Source organism: Chiloscyllium plagiosum, unplaced genomic scaffold (assembly GCF_037043375.1).
Source record: "Chiloscyllium plagiosum isolate Xiang-an unplaced genomic scaffold, Cpla_swu_hap1 HiC_scaffold_15, whole genome shotgun sequence".
NCBI classification, from domain to species: Eukaryota; Metazoa; Chordata; class Chondrichthyes; order Orectolobiformes; family Hemiscylliidae; genus Chiloscyllium; species Chiloscyllium plagiosum.
Genome location: NW_028270153.1, coordinates 309114 through 330223, shown reverse-complemented (window position 1 = coordinate 330223; position 21110 = coordinate 309114). Strand labels below are relative to the sequence as shown.

The 21110-nt window shown below is 43.8% G+C and overlaps 1 protein-coding gene across 2 annotated transcripts in view; it reads left to right on the top strand.

The window, feature by feature from the left end:
• fer1l4 (fer-1 like family member 4) overlaps positions 1–21110 on the top strand; it is a 368573-nt gene that overhangs the window by 167606 nt on the left and 179857 nt on the right. For both annotated transcript variants that reach the window (XM_087994630.1, XM_087994631.1), the window contains exons 25-29: positions 507–641; positions 1181–1354; positions 15997–16110; positions 17036–17197; positions 18131–18305. In XM_087994630.1, coding sequence (XP_087850756.1) covers positions 507–641; positions 1181–1354; positions 15997–16110; positions 17036–17197; positions 18131–18305 — 760 coding nt within the window. The remainder of the gene's footprint in view (positions 1–506; positions 642–1180; positions 1355–15996; positions 16111–17035; positions 17198–18130; positions 18306–21110) is intronic.

The window sequence follows — 21110 nt, the reverse complement described above, 5'->3', positions numbered from 1 at the left end:
TTCAGCTATATGTCTCTGTGCCATTGCTATAGGTTACTGTGGAGGAAATGGTGCCTATGGCACTGCTAACAATCCTTTCCATTACTTTTCTAATGAGTTAGAATAGACAGATAGAAGAGGCAAATAGCTGCATTGAAATTTGACTGTTTTGTGACAGGATGTACTTAGGCAATTTTCCATATTGTTGAGTAGATACTAGTATTGTTGCTGTACTAGAACAGGTGATTGAAAATACTTGAGCTTTGCTTTTGTTGTGATGGGCTCCTGTATTAATGAGAATATTCATGGAACCTTCTCCTGCAGTGAGTTGTTAAATTGTACACCACCATTCACAATTTGATCTCACAAGATGGCAGAACTTAGATATGATTTTTTGCATATGCTGCAAATAGTCTTGTAGCTTCCCCATGAGCATCATGAGAGTCTTGCTGTTTCCATATATTACACAGACATTCAAATTGAGAACTTGAAGAAAATTTAATTCTCCCTCTTTAATTATTTCACAGTATCTGGAAGAAACACTTTCCCCATTGTGGTCTGAGATGTTGTTGTTCGATCAAATCCTGATAGAGGGGAGTAAGGATGAACTGAAAAAGGATCCACCCATTATCATCATCAATATCTTTGACTATGACAGTTTGGTGAGTTTTAGCCTAATGCAGTTTCAGAAATGAATAATAGCAGAATTGTCAGTAGGGTAAAAGAGTAATACCGCTACATGGCAATTAAATTATCAACCAGAACCGCAAATACGACCCTGCTGCATGAGAATAGACATTGCTGTACAATTATTGATGTTGCAGAGAGCACTACAAACTGCAAATCAATAATAGTGGGGACAGGTTTGTACCTGTACAACAGGGTACAGTACTGGCGGGGATAGGTCGGTCACTGTATGACACTGGGGTACAACATTGATGGGAACTGGTCTGTTTGTGTAAAACATTGGGGTACAGCACATTGACTGCAAATGCTAGTCAATGTAATTTTAGTTATGAGTTCTCTGAGCTTCATTTGATTTTAAAGTGACTGCTACTGGAATGTGAACTGGACAATGAAAGTCTACCTATTGTGCAATGTTGCATTTTGAATGTGCAGCAGTGTGCTGCACCATAAGATATTTAAATGATGGCATTTGGAATGATTCAATGTGTAATACTGTCTTTTCTCATAAACATAGGGAAGTCCAGAGTTCCTAGGACGAGCTTTCGCAGCTCCCAGCGTTAAGCTGCAAGGTGAAAGTTATGTGAGACCTCCATTAAAGTTTCATGACATTTACAGAGGCCAGACAATGGGTGGTGAACTGCTAGCAGCTTTTGAACTGATAGAATTGGATTACAGTGGCTATGGAGAGGTAAGAATCACACACATTCTCAGATTGTTAACTTTATTTCACAGCAAATGTCTTGTAGATACTGTTGAGTTTGCAGGTGCTGTTTATCTATATGAGAGCATGCACCAAGCAGGGCCAACCCCTGCCTCTAACAGTTATTCTGCTGAAACGCTTGCAAAGTATCTTCAATCCTATTCCCACCACGAATTTTTTGACTGTGACAATGTTGTTATTTACCTAAGAACATAAGGGGTAGGAGCAAGAGTAGGCCATATAGTCCTTCTAGCTACATTGCTCCTGTCTCTTTTATTTCATGGGCAGTAACTTTTCTCACAGGTCTGTTCATAGAATCACGCAGCATCTTCGGCTCATCGAATCTGTACTGCCAAATATATTCTACTATCTACACTAGTCCCACTTTCCTGCACTAAGCCCGTATCCCACAACATGGCCCTGTGGCATGGCACATAGGCACCTGACCAGCCATTCAATATAATCATACCAGCCATTCAATACAATCACTTAAGGCCTTTTAACCACCCCATCCCCAGAACCCTGCATGCTCCTGGTAGTAAGAAATCTAGCACTCTCTCCCATAAACATACTCAAACACTAACCATCACAGCCCTCCATGATTGATTATTCCAAATGTTCAGCTTCAGCTCAGGAGTCTTTGACAAGGAGGTTGAGTGAAGTGATTACGCCACAGTTGAAGAGGGTGAAGACATGACTGCCAAGTTGGTTCAGTGTGCTACGTGCTTGATGTGGGAGGTCAACGACTCTGGTGTGTCTGGCTCGTATATGTGTGGAAAGTGTGTGCACATTCAGCTATTGACCAAGCATATTGCAGCGCTGATGAAACAACTCGAGGACCTTAGGCTCATCCGAGAGAACGAGATCTTTCTGGACAAGACCTTCAGCGAGGTTATTACACCAATCATGCCAGAAGAGAGCAAAAGAGAGCAGACGATGAGGAAGGCAGAGAGGAGACAGGTGCAAGAGACCCCGGGAGAAGTACCTGTCAGGAACAAGTTGAAGCTTTTGGAAACAGTAGAGACTGATGACACTGCCAGTTCGCAAGGCGGCCAGGTCTGTCAATCAAAGGTTGGCGCAGAGGCAGAGCGGAAGAGTCGGACATCACACAGAGCCGTGGTAATAGGGGACTCCATCGTGAGAGGAACTGACCGGGGTTTTTGTGGCAGCAGACGGGATTTAAGGATGGTGTGTTGCCTTCCTGGTGCCAGGGTGAAAGACATCGCGGACAGAGTGCAGGAAATCCTCAAGGACGAGGGTGAAGAGCCAGAGGTGGTGGTACATGTCGGCACAAATGATGTCGGGAAGAAGAGGAGGAACATACTACAGCGAGACTTCGGAGAACTATGAAGAAGGCTGAAAAGCAGGACGTCCAAGGTGGTTATCTCCGGTTTGCTTCCAGTTCCTCGGGCTGATGAGGCCAGAAACAGGGAGATAATGGACTTGAACGTGTGGCTGGGGAACTGGTGCAGGAAGCAAGGATTTAAGTTCTAGGATCACTGGGGTATATTTTGTGGTAAGCATAAATTCTACAAGAGAGACGGTTTGCACCTTAATAGGTTAGGGACCAGCATTCTGGCAGGCAGGTTTTCTACTGCAACACCGCTCCATTTAAACTAAATGTAGCGGGGGGAGGGGACAAACTGGATGTTTAAAAAGGAAATTGAAGGGAAAGTTAGAACAAGAGAAGTCAAGAAAGACAACTGTATCAATGAGGCAGAAAACTCGGAAAGGGATCATGCTGTAAAGTTGAGTGAAATAGGGGTTGATGGGAAGGGTGAGAGCAGTAACAAATTTAAAATACTATACATGAATGCACGAAGCATTAGACATCAGATGGATGAGCTTGAGGCTCTTTTGGAAATTGGCAGATACGATATTGTGAGGATAACTGAGACGTGGCTTCAAGTGGACAGGGCCTGGGAAATGAATATTCAAGGCTACACGTGCTATCGTAAGGACAGATTGACGGGCAGAGGGGGTTGGGTGGCCTTGTTGGTAAGGGAGGATATATTTAGTCCCTTGTGCGGGGTACCTAGAGTCAGGGGATGTAGAGTCAGTGTGGATAGAGCTGAGAAATACTAAGGGTAAAAAGACCCTCTTGGGAGTCATCTACAGGCCCCCAAACAGTAGTCTGGATGTCGGATGTAAGTTGAATCAGGAGCTGAAATTGGCCTGTCGCAAAGATGTTACTACAGTTGTTATGGGGGATTTTAACATGCAGGTAGACTGGGAGAATCAGGATGGTATTGGACCTCAAGAAAGAGACTTTGTAGAGTGCCTCAGAGATGGATTCTTAGAGCAGCTGGTGCTGGAGCAGACCAGGGAGAAGGTAATTCTGGATCTGGTATTGTGCAACGAACCAGAATTGGTCAGAGACCTCGAAGTGAAGGAGCCATTGGGAAGTAGTGACCATAATACATTAAGCTTCAATCTGCAATTTGAGAGGGAGAGAGTACGGTCGGATGTGACAGTACTTCTGTTGAATAAAGGGAACTATGGAGCTATGAGGGAGGAGCTGCCCAAAGTTCAATGGTGCAATACCTTAGCAGGGATGACTGTGGAGGAACAATGGCGGATATTTCTGTGTATAATGCAGAAGTTGCAGGATCAGTTCATTCCTAAAAGGAAGAAAGATCCCAGGAAGAGGCATGGGCGGCCGTGGCTGACGAGGGAAGTTAAGAAACATATAAAGTTAAAAGAGAAATACTATAACATAGCAAAGATAAGTGGGAAAACTGAGGACTGGGAAGCTTTTAAAGAGCAACAGAGGATTACTAAGAAGGAAATACGCAGAGGAAAAATGAGGTACGAATGTAAACTGGCCAATAATATAAAGGAGGATAGTAAAAGCTTTTTTAAGTATGTGCAAGGCAAAAAAAATGGTTAGGACTAAAATTGGGCCCTTGAAGACAGAAACAGGGGAATATATTACGGGGAACAAAGAAATGGCAGAAGAATTAAATGGGTACTTCAGATCTTTGTTCACTGGGGAAGACACAAGCAATCTCCCTGAGGTAACAGTGGCTGAAGGACCTGAACTTAAGGGAATTTATATTTTCCAGGATTTGGTGTTGGAGAGACTGTTAGGTCTGAAGGTTGATAAGTCTCCGGGGCCTGATGGTCTACATCCCAGGGTACTGAAGGAGGTGGCTCGGGAAATCGTGGATGCGTTGGTGATTATTTTCCAGAGTTCGATAGATTCGGGGTTGGTTCCTGAGGATTGGAGGGTGGCTAATGTTATACCATTTTTTAAGAAAGGTGGGAGAGAGAAAGCAGGAAATTATAGACTAGTTAGTCTGACCTCAATGGTGGTAAAGATGCTGGAATCTATTATACAGGATGAAATTACGGCACATCTGGATAGTAGTAACAGGATAGGACAGAGTCAGCATGGATTTATGAAGAGGAAATCATGATTGACTAATGTTCTTGAATTTTTTGAGGATGTAACTCTGAAGATGGACGAGGGAGATTCAGTAGATGTAGTGTACCTGGACTTTCAGAAAGCTTTTGATAAAGTCCCACACAGGAGGTTAGTGAGTAAAATTAGGGCGCATGGTATTGGGGGCAAAGTACTAGATTGGATTGAAAATTGGTTGGCTGACAGGAAACAAAGGGTAGTGATAAACGGCTCCATTTCGGAATGGCAGGCAGTGACCAGTGGGATACCGCAGAGATCCGTGCTGGGACCGCAGCTTTTTACAATATATGTTAATGATATAGAAGATGGTATCAGCAATAACATTAGCAAATTTGCTGATGATACAAAGCTGGGTGGCAGGTGAAATGTGATGAGGATGTTAGGAGATTACAGGGTGACCTGGACAAGTTAGGTGAGTGGGCAGATGCATGGCAGATGCAGTTTAATCTGGATAAATGTATGGTTATCCACTTTGGTGGCAAGAACAGGAAGGCAGATTACTACCTAAATGGAATCAATTTAGGTAAAGGGGCAGTACAAAGAGATCTGGGTGTTCTTGTACACCAGTCAATGAAGGTAAGCATGCAGGTACAGCAGGTAGTGAAGAAGGCTAATAGCATGCTGGCCTTCATAACAAGAGGGATTGAGTATAGAAGCAAAGAGGTTCTTCTGCAGCTGTACAGGCCCCTGGTGAGACCACACCTGGAGTACTGTGTGCAGTTCTGGTCTCCAAATTTGAGGAAAGACATTCTGGCTATTGAGGGAGTGCAGCGTAGGTTCACAAGGTCAATTCCTGGAATGGCGGGATTACCTTACACTGAAAGACTGAAGCGACTGGGCTTGTATACCCTTGAGTTTAGAAGACTGAGAGGGGATCTGATTGAGACATATAAGATTATGAAAGGATTGGACACTCTGGCAGCAGGAAACATGTTTCCGCTGATGGGTGAGTGCCAAACCAGAGGACACAGCTTAAAAATACGGGGTAGACCATTTAGGACAGAGATGAGGAGAAACTTCTTCACCCAGAGAGTGGTGGCTGTGTGGAATGCTCTGCCCCAGAGGGCAGTGGAGGCCCAGTCTCTGGATTCATTTAAGAAAGAGTTGGATAGAGCTCTCAAAGATAGTGGAATCAAGGGTTATGGAGATAAGGCAGGAAGAGCATACTGATTAGGAATGATCAGCCATGATCATATTGAATGGCGGTGCAGGCTCGAAGGGCAGAATGGCCTACTCCTGCACCTATTGTCTATTGTCTATTACCCTCTACAGTCATACAATATGGAAACAGGCCCTTGAGTGCAACTTGACCATTCAGACCAAGTTTCCCAAAGTGAATTAGTCCCATTTGCCTGTGTTTGGCCCTTATCCCACTAAACCTTTCCTATTCATGTACCTGTCCAAATGTCTTTTAAATGTCGCAACTGTACCTCCATCTGCCACTTCCTCTGGCAGTTCATTCTATACATGAACCACCCTCTGTGTGAAAGAAAAATGCCCCTCAGATCTCTTTTAAATCTTTCTCCTCTCACTTAAAAAATATGTCCTCTACTTTTGAACTCCCCTACCCTTGGGAAAAAAAAACCCCTTGCTATTCACTTTAGCTATGCTCCTCATGATTTTATAAATCTATAATGCTTGCCTTCATTGGACGGGGTATTGAGTATGAGAGCTGGCAAGTCATGTTAAAATTGTACAAGACATTGGTTCAGCCGCATTTAGAATACTGTGTACAGTTCTGGTCGCCACATTACCAAAAGGATGTGAACACCTTGGAGAGTGTGCAGAGAAGGTTTACGAGGATGTTGCCTGGTATGGAAGGTACTAACTATGAAGAGAGGTTGAATAGGTTAGATTTATTTCCATTAGAAAAAAGGAGATTGAGGGGGGACCTGATTGAGGTTTACAAAATCATGAAGGGTACAGACAGGGTGGATAGAGACAAGCTTTTTCCCAGGGTGAAGGACTCAATAACGAGAAGTCATGCTTTCAAGGTGAGAGGTGGAGAGTTTAAGGGGGATACACGCGGCAAGTACTTCACACAGAGGGTGGTGGGTGTTTGGAACGCATTGCCCGCAGAGGTGGTAGAGGCAGGCACGGTAGGTTCATTTAAGATGCATTTGGACAGATGCATGAGTACATGCAGAGCAGAGGGATACAAATGCTTCGGAATTGACCAACCGGTTTAGACAGTAAATTTGGATTGACTCAGGCTTGAAGGGCCGAAGGACCTGTTCCTGGGCTGTAAATTTTCTTTATTCTTTGTTTGTTCTTATATAAGGTCACCCTTCAACCTCCTTTATTACAGTAAAAAAAAATCCCAGCCTATCCAACCTATCCTTATAATTCAAACCCTCCAGTTCTGGCAACACCCTGGTAAATCTTTTCTGCAATCTCTCCAATTTAATAATATCCTTCCTAAAGCAGGACAACCAGAACTGTACACAATACTCCAAATGCCCTGTACAACTGCAACATGACATCCCAAATCCTATACTCAATTGCCTGAGCAATGAATGCAAGTGTGCCAAATGCCTTCTTTATTACCGATGATGCAACTTTCAAAGAACTATGTACCTGAATCCCTTGGTCTTTCTGTTCAACAACAATACCTACGGCCCTAACATGACCTGTATAAGTCCTGCCATTGTTTGTCTTACCAAAATGCAACATTTCGCATTTATCCAAATTAAACTCTATCTGCAACTCCTCAGCCCATTGGCCCAATTGATCAAGATCCTTTTGCAATCTTAGATAACCTTCTTCATTGTCCAGTATACCACCAATTTTGCTCTGATCAGGTGAAAGCTAGTGTGCTTCCAATTAAACCTGTTGGACTATAAGCTGGGTGTTGTGTGATTTTTAACCAATTTTGCTGTTATCCGCAAACTTACAACCCATGTTTCCTAACTTCTCATCCAAGTCATTTATATAAATGACAGACAACAGTCATCCATCACCAATCCATGCAGAACATCACTGGTCATAGGCCTCCATTCCAAAAAACATCCCTCCATCACCACCTTCTATCTCCTACTGTCAAGCCAATTTTGCGTCCATTTGGCAAACTCTCTCTGAATCCCATGTGATTTAACTTTTCTGACTGGTCGACATTGCGGAACCTTGTCCATGTCGACAACATTTACCACTTTGCCCTCATCTATCGTCTTCTGAGAATAAGTCTATGAACTTTTACTGCACTCCCTCTTTGGCAGTAATATCTTTAATCCTTCTCTGGCCACGGGGTGGGGTGCCAGAGCACTGGAGGACACCTAATGTCTTTTCAAGAGGGATGGTAGAAATAGACCAGGGAACTCTAGACCAGTGAGTCTCGCATCTATTACAGGGAAACTATTGGCTTTAAATTGCCAACATTCCTTAGATTTGAGGAAGATTCCATTAGATTGGAAAGCAACAAATGTAACTCCTCAATTCAAAAAGAGTAGGACAGAATGCAGAAAATTACAGGCCACTTACTCTAACACCAATTATAAGGAATTATTATTAAATACATTATAGCAGACATTTAGAAAAAAAATTAAGGTAATTAATAAGAGTCAACATAGTTTTGTGAAAGGGAAATCATGTTTAACCAATCAATTGATGTTTGTTGAACAAGTAAAATGTGCTTGTAACATGAGGACAAGTAGCACCAATGGATGTACTGTACCTAAATTTTCAGAAGTAATCTAAGAGTGTGCCATATCCAAGATTATATGAGAAAATAAAAGATCAGAGTGTAAAGGGTAAATTACTAGCACGGATAGGAGATTGTTAAGAAATATACAGTAGTCATAAATTCAATTGAGGGACCTGGGCATTGCTAACTGGGCCATCATTTATTGGTCAACACTTTGACAAGATTGTTGAACTTTTTGAACTGCTGCAGTCCAGGTGCTGTAGATAGATTAACAATGCTCTTAGAGAGGGAACTCCCAAGATTGTGAACCAGGAACACTGATTTATTTCCAACTCAAGAAGGTGAGTGGCTTGGTACGGAACTTGCAGGTGGCAAAGTTCCCATGTATCTGCTGCCTTAGTCCTTCTAGGTGGGAGTGCTGCCGCAGAATCGTTGGTGAATTTCTGCAATGCATCTTGTAGATGGTAGACACTACAGCTACTGAGTGATAATGGTGAAGAGACTGGAGGTTTGTAAATGTGGTGCCAGTCAAGTGGGCTGCTTTGTCCTGGATGATGTCATATTTCTTGAGATCCAGGCAAGTGGAGGGTATTCCATCACAGTTCTGACATGTGGAACATAGGAACAGGAATAGGCCATTCAGTCAATCGAGCCTGTTGTAGAGTCATAGAGTCATACAGCGCAGAAACAGACTCTTCATACCAACATCCACACTGACCACACATTCCAATCTGACCTAGTCCAATATGCCAACATTTGGCCCGTATAACTCTAAACCCTTCATATTCATATACCCATCCAGATGTCTTTTAAATGTTGTAATTGTACTCACCTTCACCACTTCCTCTGGCAACTCATTCCTTACACACAACACCTTCTGTGTAAAAAAGTTACCCCTCAGGTCCCTTTTAAATCTTTTCCCCTCACACCTTAAACCTATTTCCTCTAGTTTTGGACTCCCCCAGCATAGGAAAAAATCCTTGGCTATCCACCCTATCCATGGTCCTATAAGGTCATCCTTTGGCTTCCAATACTCCAGGAAAAATGAGATCACGGCTGATTTGTGGCCTAACTATATACACCTAGCTTTGTCCCATATCTTGTAACACCTTTGCTTAACAAAACTTTAACTATCATACATTTAAAATTAACAACAGATTCATCACCCATTACTAGTTGTGGAAGCGCTGTCAGTCAGACTGTGAATGTGGGACCTCTGGTGTGGAAAACTGTCAGGTATTAATTGTGCCTTGCAGATCAGATCAGTCATGATCTTATTGAATGACAGAACTAACATGAGGGGTCGAATGGCTTGCTCATCTAATTTGTATGTTTTTATGTTCACTAGCTCTACTAATCCTTTTAGGCAGCATTCTTTTCTTTTGCACTCAAGTTCTTGCCAGTTTAAGGGATGGCTGATCACCATTTCAGTTGTGCACTGCGCCCTTTAAATTTCAGATCTAGCTCTTCTGGTTCTGAATTTCCTGCTTGATGCTCTGCCCCTCAGAATGTTAGCTCCACAAGTTTTGACATGGAGACAACATCTCTGATCAATGCAGTGCCTGTGATTCAGTCATATGGTGATCCAAAGGAAGGGTCATTGCGCCACAATTTTCAATGGGATGTGGTTGCTGAAAATATAAAAGACACTTGTGAATGTCACTAAACTGAAGAGACAGGAATAAACTGCATCAAATTGCATTAGATTATATGTAAATGAAAAATTACGCAAATCAGTGAGCTTCCTTCCAACTAGCAGGTGAAGTTTCTGCCACTGACTCTATTGCTTCCAGTTTTCCTGCTACCAGGAATGTTGACATGCAGCCTCCAGCCTAATTCCATCTGCCTGCCCACTCTTATGTCACCACCAGCAGGCTGCACAAAGCCTGCTTTCAGTGTGGGCTCGCCAATGCTCTGTGTAGTTGTATGGATTCACTGTCTGAAATCTGGCAGCCTCAGGATTGAGGTTGTTCTGAATTTCAGGACTTGTTGGTTTTCAGAATAAAAATCGGAATGTGTTAATTTAAATCATGAGAGATGATGAGTTGGTGGCAATGTACTAGTAATGCTCAGACATGCTGTGGGGATATGAATTCAAATTCCACCATAGCAGATGTGCTCAGTGAAATATACATAGCTACTCGTGCCTTATTTTGACATGATTGTTATAAATGTATTGCTTTGCATAATGTATCAAATCACCAACTGTGTTAAGGCTTGTATTGCATCAGCAGTATGATGGAATATTCCCCACGAGCCTGGGTGGGTGCAGATCAAAGAGCACTCAAGAAAATATATACAATCCAGAACAAGACAGCCTGTTTTATTAAAGAACAAAGAACAAAGAAGATTTACAGCCCAGGAACAGGCCCTTCAAGTCTGAGCCGATCCAAATGTATTATCTAAACCTGTCGGTCAATTCCTAAGCATTTAGAACATAGAACATAGAACAATACAGCACAGAACAGGCCCTTCGGCCCACGATATTGTGCCGAACATTTGTCCTAGCTTAAGCACCCATCCATGTACCTATCCAATTGCCGCTTAAAGGTCACCAAAGATTCTGACTCTACCACTCCCACAGGCAGCGCATTCCATGCCCCCACCACTCTCTGGGTAAAGAACCCACCCCTGACATCTCCCCTATACCTTCCACCCTTCACCTTAAATTTATGTCCCCTTGTAACACTCTGTTGCACCCGGGGAAAAAGTTTCTGACTGTCTACTCTATCTATTCCTCTGATCATCTTATAAACCTCTATCAAGTCACCCCTCATCCTTCGCCGTTCCAATGAGAAAAGGCCTAGCACTCTCAACCTATCCTCATACGACCTATTCTCCATTCCAGGCAACATACTGGTAAAGCTTCTCTGCACCCTCTCCAAAGCTTCCACATCTTTCCTAAAGTGAGGCGACCATATCTGCACACAGTACTCCAAATGTGGCCTAACCAAAGTCCTGTACAGTTGCAACATCACTTCACGACTCTTGAATTCAATCCCTCTGCTAATGAACGCTAATACACCATAGGCCTTCTTACAAGCTCTATCCACCTGAGTGGCAACTTTCAAAGACCTAAGAACATAGATCCCAAGATCCCTCTGTTCCTCCACCTGACTAAGAACCCTACCGTTAACCCTGTATTCTGCATTCTTATTTGTCTTTCCAAAATGGACAACCTCACACTTGGCAGGGTTGAACTCCATCTGCCACTCCTCAGCCCAGCTCTGCATCATATCCAAGTCCCTTTGCAGCCGATAAGAGCCCTCCTCACTATCCACAACTCCACCAATCTTCGTATCATCTGCAAATTTACTGACCCACCCTTCGACTCCCTCATCCAAGTCATTAATAAAAATTACGAACAGCAGAGGACCCAGAACTGATCCCTGCGGAACTCCACTTGTAACTGGGCTCCAGGCTGAATATTTACCATCTACCACCACTCTCTGACTTCGACCGGTTAGCCAGTTTTCTATCCAATTGGCCAAATTTCCCTCTATCCCATGCCTCCTGACTTTCCGCATAAGTCTACCATGGGGAACCTTATCAAATGCCTTACTAAAATCCATGTATACTACATCCACTGCTCTACCCTCATCCACATGCTTGGTCACCTCCTCAAAGAATTCAATCAGACTTGTAAGGCAAGACCTACCCTTCACAAATCCTAATCAAGCAGTGCCTTTCCAGATACTCATAAATCCTATCCCTCAGTACCCTTTCCATTACTTTACCTACCACCGAAGTAAGACTAACTGGCCTGTAATTCCTGGGGTCATCCCTATTCCCTTTTTTGAACAAGGGCACAACATTCGCCACTCTCCAGTCCCCTGGTACCACCCCCGTTGACAGTGAAGATGAAAAGTTCATTGCCAACGGTACTGCAATTTCCTCTCTTGCTTCCCACATAATCCTAGGATATATCCCATCAGGCCCGGGGGACTTGTCTATCCTCAAGTTGTTCAAAATGTTCAACACATCTTCCTTCCTAACAAGTATCTCCTCTAGCTTACCAGTCCATTTCACACTCTCCTCTTCAACAATACCGTCCCTCTTGTTTGTAAATACTGAAGAAAAGTACTCATTCAAGACCTCTCCTATCTCTTCCGACTCAATACACAGTCTCCCACTACTGTCCTTGATTGGACCTACCCTCGTTCTCGTCATTCTCATGTTTCTCACATACGCATAAAATGCCTTTGGGTTATCCTTGATCCTATCCGCCAGAGATTTTTCATGCCCTCTCTTGGCTCTCCTAATCCCTTTCTTCAGGTCCCTTCTGGCTATCCTGTATTCCTCCACTGCTCTGTCTGAACCCTGTTTCCTCAACCTTATGTAAGCCTCCTACTTCCTCTTTACAAGACATTCAACCTCCCTCGTCAACCAAGGTTCCCTCACACGACCATTTCTTTCCTGCCTGACCGGTCCATTTGTATCCCCCTGCTCCACACGTACGCATGCATCTGTCCAGACGGATCTTAAATGAATCTACCGTGCCTGCCTCTACCACTTCTGCTGGCAATGCATTCCAAATGCCCACCACCCTCTGTGTGAAGTACTTGCCGCATGTATCCCCCTTGTGACTTCACTTTCTACAATGGGGAACCTTATCAAATGCCTTACTAACGTATATGACGTCTAACAACTTGGTCACTTCCTTGAAGAATTGTATTAAGTTGATAAGGCATGATCTCCCCCGCACAAAACCATGTTGCCTATCACCGATAAGCTCATTCTTTTCTAAATATAAATAGATCCTATCCCTCAGTACACTCTCCAGCAACTTCCCCACTACTGACGTCAGGGTCACTGATCTGTAGTTATCCGGAATATCCCTACTACCCTTTTGTGCAGGGGGACAACATAAGCTACCCTCCAGTTCTCCGGCACCTCACCTGTATTTAATGATGCACAAAGATATCTGTCGGGACCCCAGCCAGTTTCTCTCTCGCCTCCCTCAGCAACCTGGGATAAATCCCATCCGGTCCTGGGGATTTATCCACCTTAATAACCTCTAGCCTACCCAACACATCTTCCCTACTTATGCCAACATGATCCAGATTAATCAAACTTCTCTCTCTAATCTCAAGATTCATTACGTTACTCTCCTCAGTGAACACTGATGCAAAGTAATCATTCAGAATCTCACCCATTCTCTCAGGTTCGGCACACAGCCTTCCTTCATTATCTTTTAGTGGACCAATCCTTTCTCTAGTTACCCGCTTGCTTCTTATATAAGAATAAAAGGCTTTGGGATTTTCCTTAATTCTGCTTGCTAAAACTATTTCATGACCCCTTTTAGCCCGCTTGATTCCTTGTTTAAGACTTGTCCTACTCTTCCAATATTCCTCCAGGGCCCGTTCTGCTCTTAGCTGCCTAGACCTTATGTACGCTTCCCTTTTTCTCTTGGCTAGTCATACAATTTCTGTTGTCATCCATGATTCACAAATCTTGCCCTTCCTATCCTTTGCCTTCAACGGGACTTGCCTATCCTGCACTACCGTTAACCTATCTTTGAAAGCCTCCCACGTCTCAAATGTGGACTTCCCTTCAAATAGCTGTGTCCAATCCACATTTCCCAGCTCCTGCTAATTTTGATATAATTGGCTTTGGCCCAGTTTAGTACTCTTCCCTGGGGACCACTCTTTTCTTTATCTACCAGTGTTCTAAAATTTACAGAATTAAGGAAAGCATCAAGAGTGTGGTGCTGGAAAGACACAACAGGTTAAACATCTGAGGAGCAGGAGAGCCAAAGACCTTCATCAGGAATGAGGCTGTGAGCCGAGGAGGTGGTGAGGTAATGGGGGGGGGGGGAACGGGATGGGGCTAGGGGGAAGGTAGCTGAGAGTGCGATAAGTAGATAGAAGTGGGGGGTAATGGGATAGGTCAGAGGGGAGGTAGAGTGGATAATTGGGAAGGAAGATGGACAGGTAGGAGGGCAGTGCCAAATTAGAAGGTTGGATCTGGGATAAGGTGGGGTGACGGGAAATGAGGAAACTGGTGCCATGGGGTTGGAGGGTCTCGAAGCAGAAGATGAGGTCTTCTTCCTCCAGATGTCAGGTGGTTAGGGAATGGCGATGGGGGAGGCCCAGGGCCGGCATGTTCTTGGGGGAGTGGTAGGGGGAGTTGAAGTATTCGGCCACGGGGCGGTGTATTTGGTTAGTGTGGGTGTCCTGGAGATGTTCTCTAAAGCAGTCTGCAAGTAGGCATCCTGCCTCCCCAATGTAGAGGAGACCGCATCCGGAGCAACGGATACAGTAAATGACATGTGTGCAGGTGAAACTTTGATGGATGTGGAAGGCTCCTTTGGGGCGTTGGACCGAGGTGAGGGGGAAGGTATGGGCGCAGGTTTTGCAATTCCTGCAGTGGCAAAAGGTGCCGGGAGGTAAGGGTGGCTTGGTGGGGGGGCGTGGACCTGACAAGGGAGTCGTGGAGGGAATGTTTTTTACGGAAAGTGGATAGGGGTGGGGAGGAAAATATATCTCTGGTGGTGGCGTCCGTTTGTAGATGGCAGAGGATGATGGTGGTTGTGGGGGTTAGAAGGTGAGGACCGGTGGATCTGTCCTTGTTGCGGATGGAGGGGTGGGGTTTGAGGGCGGAGGTGCGAGAAATGGATGAGATGCGCTGGAGGGCATCATCAACCATGTGGGAGGGGAATTGTGGTCTTTAAAGAAGGAGGCCATCTGTTGTGTTCTGTGGTGGAACTGGTCCTCCTCAGAGCAGATGCAGCAGATGCGGAGGAATTGGGAATACAGGATAGCATTTTTACAGGAGGCAAGGTGGGAGGAGGTGTAATCCTGGGAGTCAGTGGGTTTGTAGAAGATGTCACTGTTTATGGAGATGGAGAGGTCTAGGAAGGGGAGGGAAGTGTCAGAAATGTCCCAGGTGAATTTAAGGTCAGGATGGAATGTATTGGTGAAGTTAATGAACTGTTCAACCTCCTCATGGGAGCATGAGGTGGTGCCGATGTAGGTTTTATTAGCACCTATCTCTACATTACCTACATGATGCATTGCAATAACTCACCAAGGCTCCTATGACCACTACCATCTTGGTCAAAGGCAGCAGTTTCATAGGAATACCACCTCCTGCACATTCATTTGCAAACCACTCACCATCCTAAATTGGAAACAAATCACCATTCCTTCAGTGTTGCTGTAACTCCCCACTTCCCAACCAGCATTGTGGACTGCAACAGTGCAAGAAGGCAGCTCACTACCACCTTCAATAGGGCAATTAGGGATGGACACCAAACACTGGCCCAGTAAAGCTCATATCCCAACAACAAATTAAAAAATTGTACATGAAAATTGGTTGCCACATTTTCTATGTTGCTACAGTGACTACATTTTGAAAATATTTCATTGACTGTAAAGAGCTTTGGAATGTTGTGCTGTAGAGAAAGTTGTTATACAATGTAAGACTTTAAAAAATATTTTCACCATGTCCTCATGGAGGAAGGTAAAATTTACAAGTGAGTCCCAGAGGACTTATAAAGGTAAAATGAAGGTGAAGAAATGGGAGAATGCAGCTCTGACCTTAAAGACACAACTCTCTTTTCAGCCATCTCTCCCAGATGATGTGGAATCGAAGGATCCGGAATATCTTGATGAACAGAGGAAATATTTCATTATTCCTGCAGGAATTCGGCCAAAGCTCAAGACGTTCAGAATTGAGGTAGAACCGCGCTGAATTTGTTGCCATTTTAATGCAAGGTTGTTGTCCAATTGGAAAAAATGTTGGTTTAAGGGGCAGAAGCCAGTGAGTTGTGGGAAATGGTTACTTTTAGGACTGGAGAATGCTGACAATGATACACCTCAATGGTCAGTGTAGTGATAATTATAAAGACTTGACAAATGGAATGCAAAGTCAAATAACAATATTTGATGAACAAAACTGCAGTTGCTGGAAATCAGAAACACAAATAGAAATTTCTAGAAAATGTCAGCAGGTCTGGTGGCATCTAATGGGGAGAAAATACTTTGGGTCCAGTTCTGAAGAATGGTCACTGAACTGAAATGTTAACTGTGCTTTCTCTTCACAGATGCTGCCAGAACAGTTGAGTTTTTCCAACAATTTTTGTTTGTGTTACAAAATTTGCTGATGATTCCAAACTTGGAGAAGTGACAAACAGAGAGGGTGATAGAAATCGACTGCAACAGTACTAGTGGAAATTATCAGAATGGGCAGACCAATGGCAGATAAAATTTAATAGAGAAGGATGAGGTGATGTATTTTTGAAGAAGGAAAAGAAGGAGGCAATGTAGACAGAATGACACAGTTTTGTGTACTGGGACTCAGGATCCAGGAGTTCTTGTGCAGAGATCTTTGATGATGAGAAGATATACTAAGAGAGTAGTTAGCAAAGAATATGGCTACTGGGTTTCATAAACAGAAAACAAGTGCTGTCAAAATGTTGTTTGAACCTGGTGTAAAAAAAAACTATCTTTGCTGACCATGGACCGAGAAAAGCTGCAGAACAATGCCGACCTGAAGGTGTTCCAGCAGCTATCTCTCACAGCTCTGCCACAGACTCAATGTTCACTGGCACACTTTGAACCTTCTCATGAACATGGCCATTAAATAGATTTTATTTTTCTAGGTTCTGTTCTGGGGTCTCAGGGAACTGAAACGTATAAATCTTTTTGAAGTGGAGCAACCACAGGTGACAATAGAATGTGCAGGTCAGAAAGTCGAGTCTGAAATCATTACAAATTACAAGGAGAATCCTAACTTTGATGAACTTGTGAAGTATTTTGAAGTGGTATGTATTGAACTATTATGTAATAACTTCAATTGAAGCTGTCATGAATTAAATATTTAAATTGTTGTTAACATTGCCTTGTATGGATGGAGAAGAAACATACTGTAGATACTGGAAATCTAAGAACAAACAGTTGTGAAAACCTCGGCTGGTTTGGCAGGTCTGGCTATTATGGTCCCCACATGTGTCCCAGCAATGGTCCTAGTTGTTGGTCCTAGCTATGTCAGCATTTGTGAGTGATATATGGAATATTCCTCATTCTTCTACTCAAGTCTCCTCCAACATCTATTTCTCTGGTATACGATAACTATATTGATGCTTTTCCCTGCTGTTGTCTTGAAATTTAAAATTTCTTCCAATTGAAGAAGAAATTCTTCAACCTTTTATAGTTAATTCCTGACTCTTCATTTCCCTTTCTTGATTTTTCTGTGTCAATGTGGCCTATCAACAAATATTCACTACATGCTCTCTGACCCTACAGCTACTGTGGTTCACCTCTTTGCACATGGCATCCTGTACACTCTGTTCAATTCTCCCAATTTCTTGGTTTCAGTTGTGGGTGTTGTCAGATGCAGAATTCCATATGAATGCTTCTGACATTTCTTTTACCTCAACCAAACTTTCTTTCCCACTATGATCACATGTATTTTCCATTTCACACATTCTGCTCACACCCCTCACCCACTTGTCCCTGATCCATGGTATGTTGTCCTTTGTTGTCACCTTCCACCTCATCAGCCTTTGTATCTTGAAGAAGAATGTGTTGGAATTGGGGGAGAGGGCAGCAGAAGGACAGTATGTGAATTGCTCCTTAGGAGAACCAGCACACTCGTGATGGATCAAGTGGCCTTCTTTTGCATTGTAATGATTCTGTGCTTTTAAAATTAATTGGAATCTTCTGGAAATTGTTTATTTGGAATTGTTGCTTCATAGGACCTCCCAGAGCAGATGTACCTGCACCCACCACTCAGCATCTTTGTAGTGGAACAGCGTGCATTTGGACGCACTATCCTTGTGGGCTCATATACAGTCACAAGCCTGCAACAATTTTCCCTGAAGGAATTGGAGGAGAATCCAGAACCCGAGCATGATGATCCCAAAACCAAAAGTAAGATTAATGGATAAACTGTGGATGGAGGATGTGTCTAGTTCTGTGAGCGATACAGGAGAGTCGGTATATATGGGTGCCGTTCTGCAACAGTAGGGGTTGGTTAGCTCAGTTGGCAGAAATGTGGGGGGATTGGTTTGCAATGCAGAGTGATGCCAAGATGCCAACAATGCATTTCGCTTCCTACACTGGCTGAGGTTACCATGAAGCCCACTTTCTCAAACCTGCTCCTTGTCTGAGGCCTGGTGTCCTCTCTAATTAGAGAGTGGTCCTCTGGCACTATAGTGACTTCACCTGGTAAAGTAATACAATAATAAGGATCATGAGTAGTTGCCAATGGGAAAGCGAGTAACAAAGTAGCACAAAGAGTGTGCACAGAAAACTGCCCTCAGTGCAATGGTTTTCCTGAGAAAAACAACAATTTGGTGGCACGGTGGTTAGCACTGCTGCCTCACAGCGCCAGAGACCCGGGTTCAATTCCCGCCTCAGGCGACTGACTGTGTGGAGTTTGCACATTCTCCCCGTGTCTGCGTGGGTTTCCTCCGGGTGCTCCGGTTTCTTCCCACAGTCCAAAAATGTGCAGGTCAGGTGAATTGGCCATGCTAAATTGCCCGTAATGTTAGGTAAGGGGTAAATGTAGGGGTATGGGTGGATTGCGCTTTGGCGGGGCGGTGTGGACTTGTTGGGCCGAAGGGCCTGTTTCCACACTAAGTAATCTAATCTAATTTGCATTTACATCATTAATATTGTGAACTATCCAAGGAGTGTTTAAAAATAAAACAAAATCTGTCACCAAGTTACATGAGGAAGTAATTAGGACTGATGAACAAATTTTGATCAATGAGGTAGGTTTTGTATGTGGGTTCCTTCAAACCTGAAATGTCTAGTGTTGATCAGGATAACCACCATTTGGCCTTAACTTGTATTATTGAGTAAACAGTATGAAGTTTATTGTATTACCACACTGTTTACAGATTACATGAATATGATCCAAATTACTGTTACTGGGAATGAGATTGCAATAAGCACACCAGCCTTAGGTCTTTCTTCTGCATGCTTCTTCTCTACTCTATTCAAGATTTCATGATATCATCACAGTGGTAGCGCTTACTTCATTCAATCAAGTATTAACCCTTGTGGATCTGTATACTATAGTTGGCTTTAAGGAATGTCTTAAAGGAGGAAAGTGAGGTTAAGAAACAAAGGATTGTCAGGAAGGAATTCCCAAATAGAATATAGAACATAGAAAAGTACAGCACAAGCAAATGCTAATACGAATGCTACAGTACAGCAATGTTAAAGCCTCTCCAGTTTCAAAGTCTGTTGATTGGAAACACTACTTTTGAATATTTATTTGAGAATGGGTGATGACAGGAGTTGAGTTAATTGTGGCAGGATGCCAAGTCCCTGACCTGCTCTAGCATCTACTGTATTTTTATGACTGGTCCGGTTCAGTTTCTGGTCAATGCTAATTCCTAGGATATTGCTAGTGAGGGATTCAGCAACAGTAATGTCATTGAATGTCAAGAGGTGATGGTTATCTTTTCGTTATTGGAGATCGTCATTGCCTTGCATTTGTAATGCACATTGTTATTTGCCACTTGTCAGTTCCACAATATGGTGCTGGAAAAGCACAGCAGGTCATGTAGCATCTGAGGAGCAGGAGAATCGACATTTCGAGCATAAGCCCTTCATCAGGAATGAGACTTATGGGCCGGCAGGCTGAGAGATAAATAGGAGGAGGGTGGGGCTGGGGGGAAGGTAGTTGGGGTAGGTAGATGAATGTGGGGGGGAAAGGTGATAGGTTGGAGAGGAAGGTAGAACGGACAGATGGGAAAGATGATGGACAGGTCAAGAAGGCGGTGCTGAGTTGGAGGCTTGGGACTGGGATAAGGTGGAGGGGAGGGGAAATGTAACTGGTAAAATCCACATTAATCCTGTGTGGTTGCAGGATCTAAAGGAAGAACATGAGGCATTCTCCAGGCGCAGGTGGTTAGGGTTTGGCGATGGAGGAGGCCCAGGACCTGAATATCCTTGGTGGAGTGGGGGGGGGGGGGGGGGGCGCTTGTAGAGTTCAGCCACGGGACGGTGGGGTTGGTTGATGGGGGTGTCCCAGAGATTTTTTCTGAAATGATCCGCAAGTTGATGCCCTGTTTCCCTGATGTAGAGGAGAGCACAATGGGTGCAATGGATGCAGTTTCTCACCTATCCATTCCACCCTCTTCTCTGATCTATCCTCTTCTCCCCCATCTTCATCTACCTCTCACACTCCCAGCTACCTTCCCCCCCAACCTGCCCCCTCCCATTTGTCTATCAGCCCCCCCCCACCCCGGCCCACAAGCCTCACTCCTGATAAAGGGCTTATGTGCAAAACATCAATTCTCCTGCTCCTCGGATGCTGACTGACCTGCTGTGCTTTTCCAGTACCACGCTCTTGACTCTGATCTTCAACATCTGCAGTCCTCACTTTCTCCTACTTGTCAGCTCAAACCTAGGATATTGTTCAGATCTTGCTGCATTTGGAAATGGATTGCTTCAGTATCTAAGGAGTTGCAAATGGTGTTGAACATTGTGCAATCATCAGTGAACTTCCCAACTTCTGACCTTATGATGGAGAGAACTTCATTTGATGAAGCAAATGAAGATGGTTGGGACAAGGACACTATCATGAGGAACTCCTGCAGAGATGTCCTGGAGCTAAGATGACTGATCTCCAATAACCACAACCATTTTCCTTTGTGTAAAGTCTGACGCCAATCAGTGGAGTGTTTTCCCCTGATTCCTATTGACTTCAGTTTTATTAGA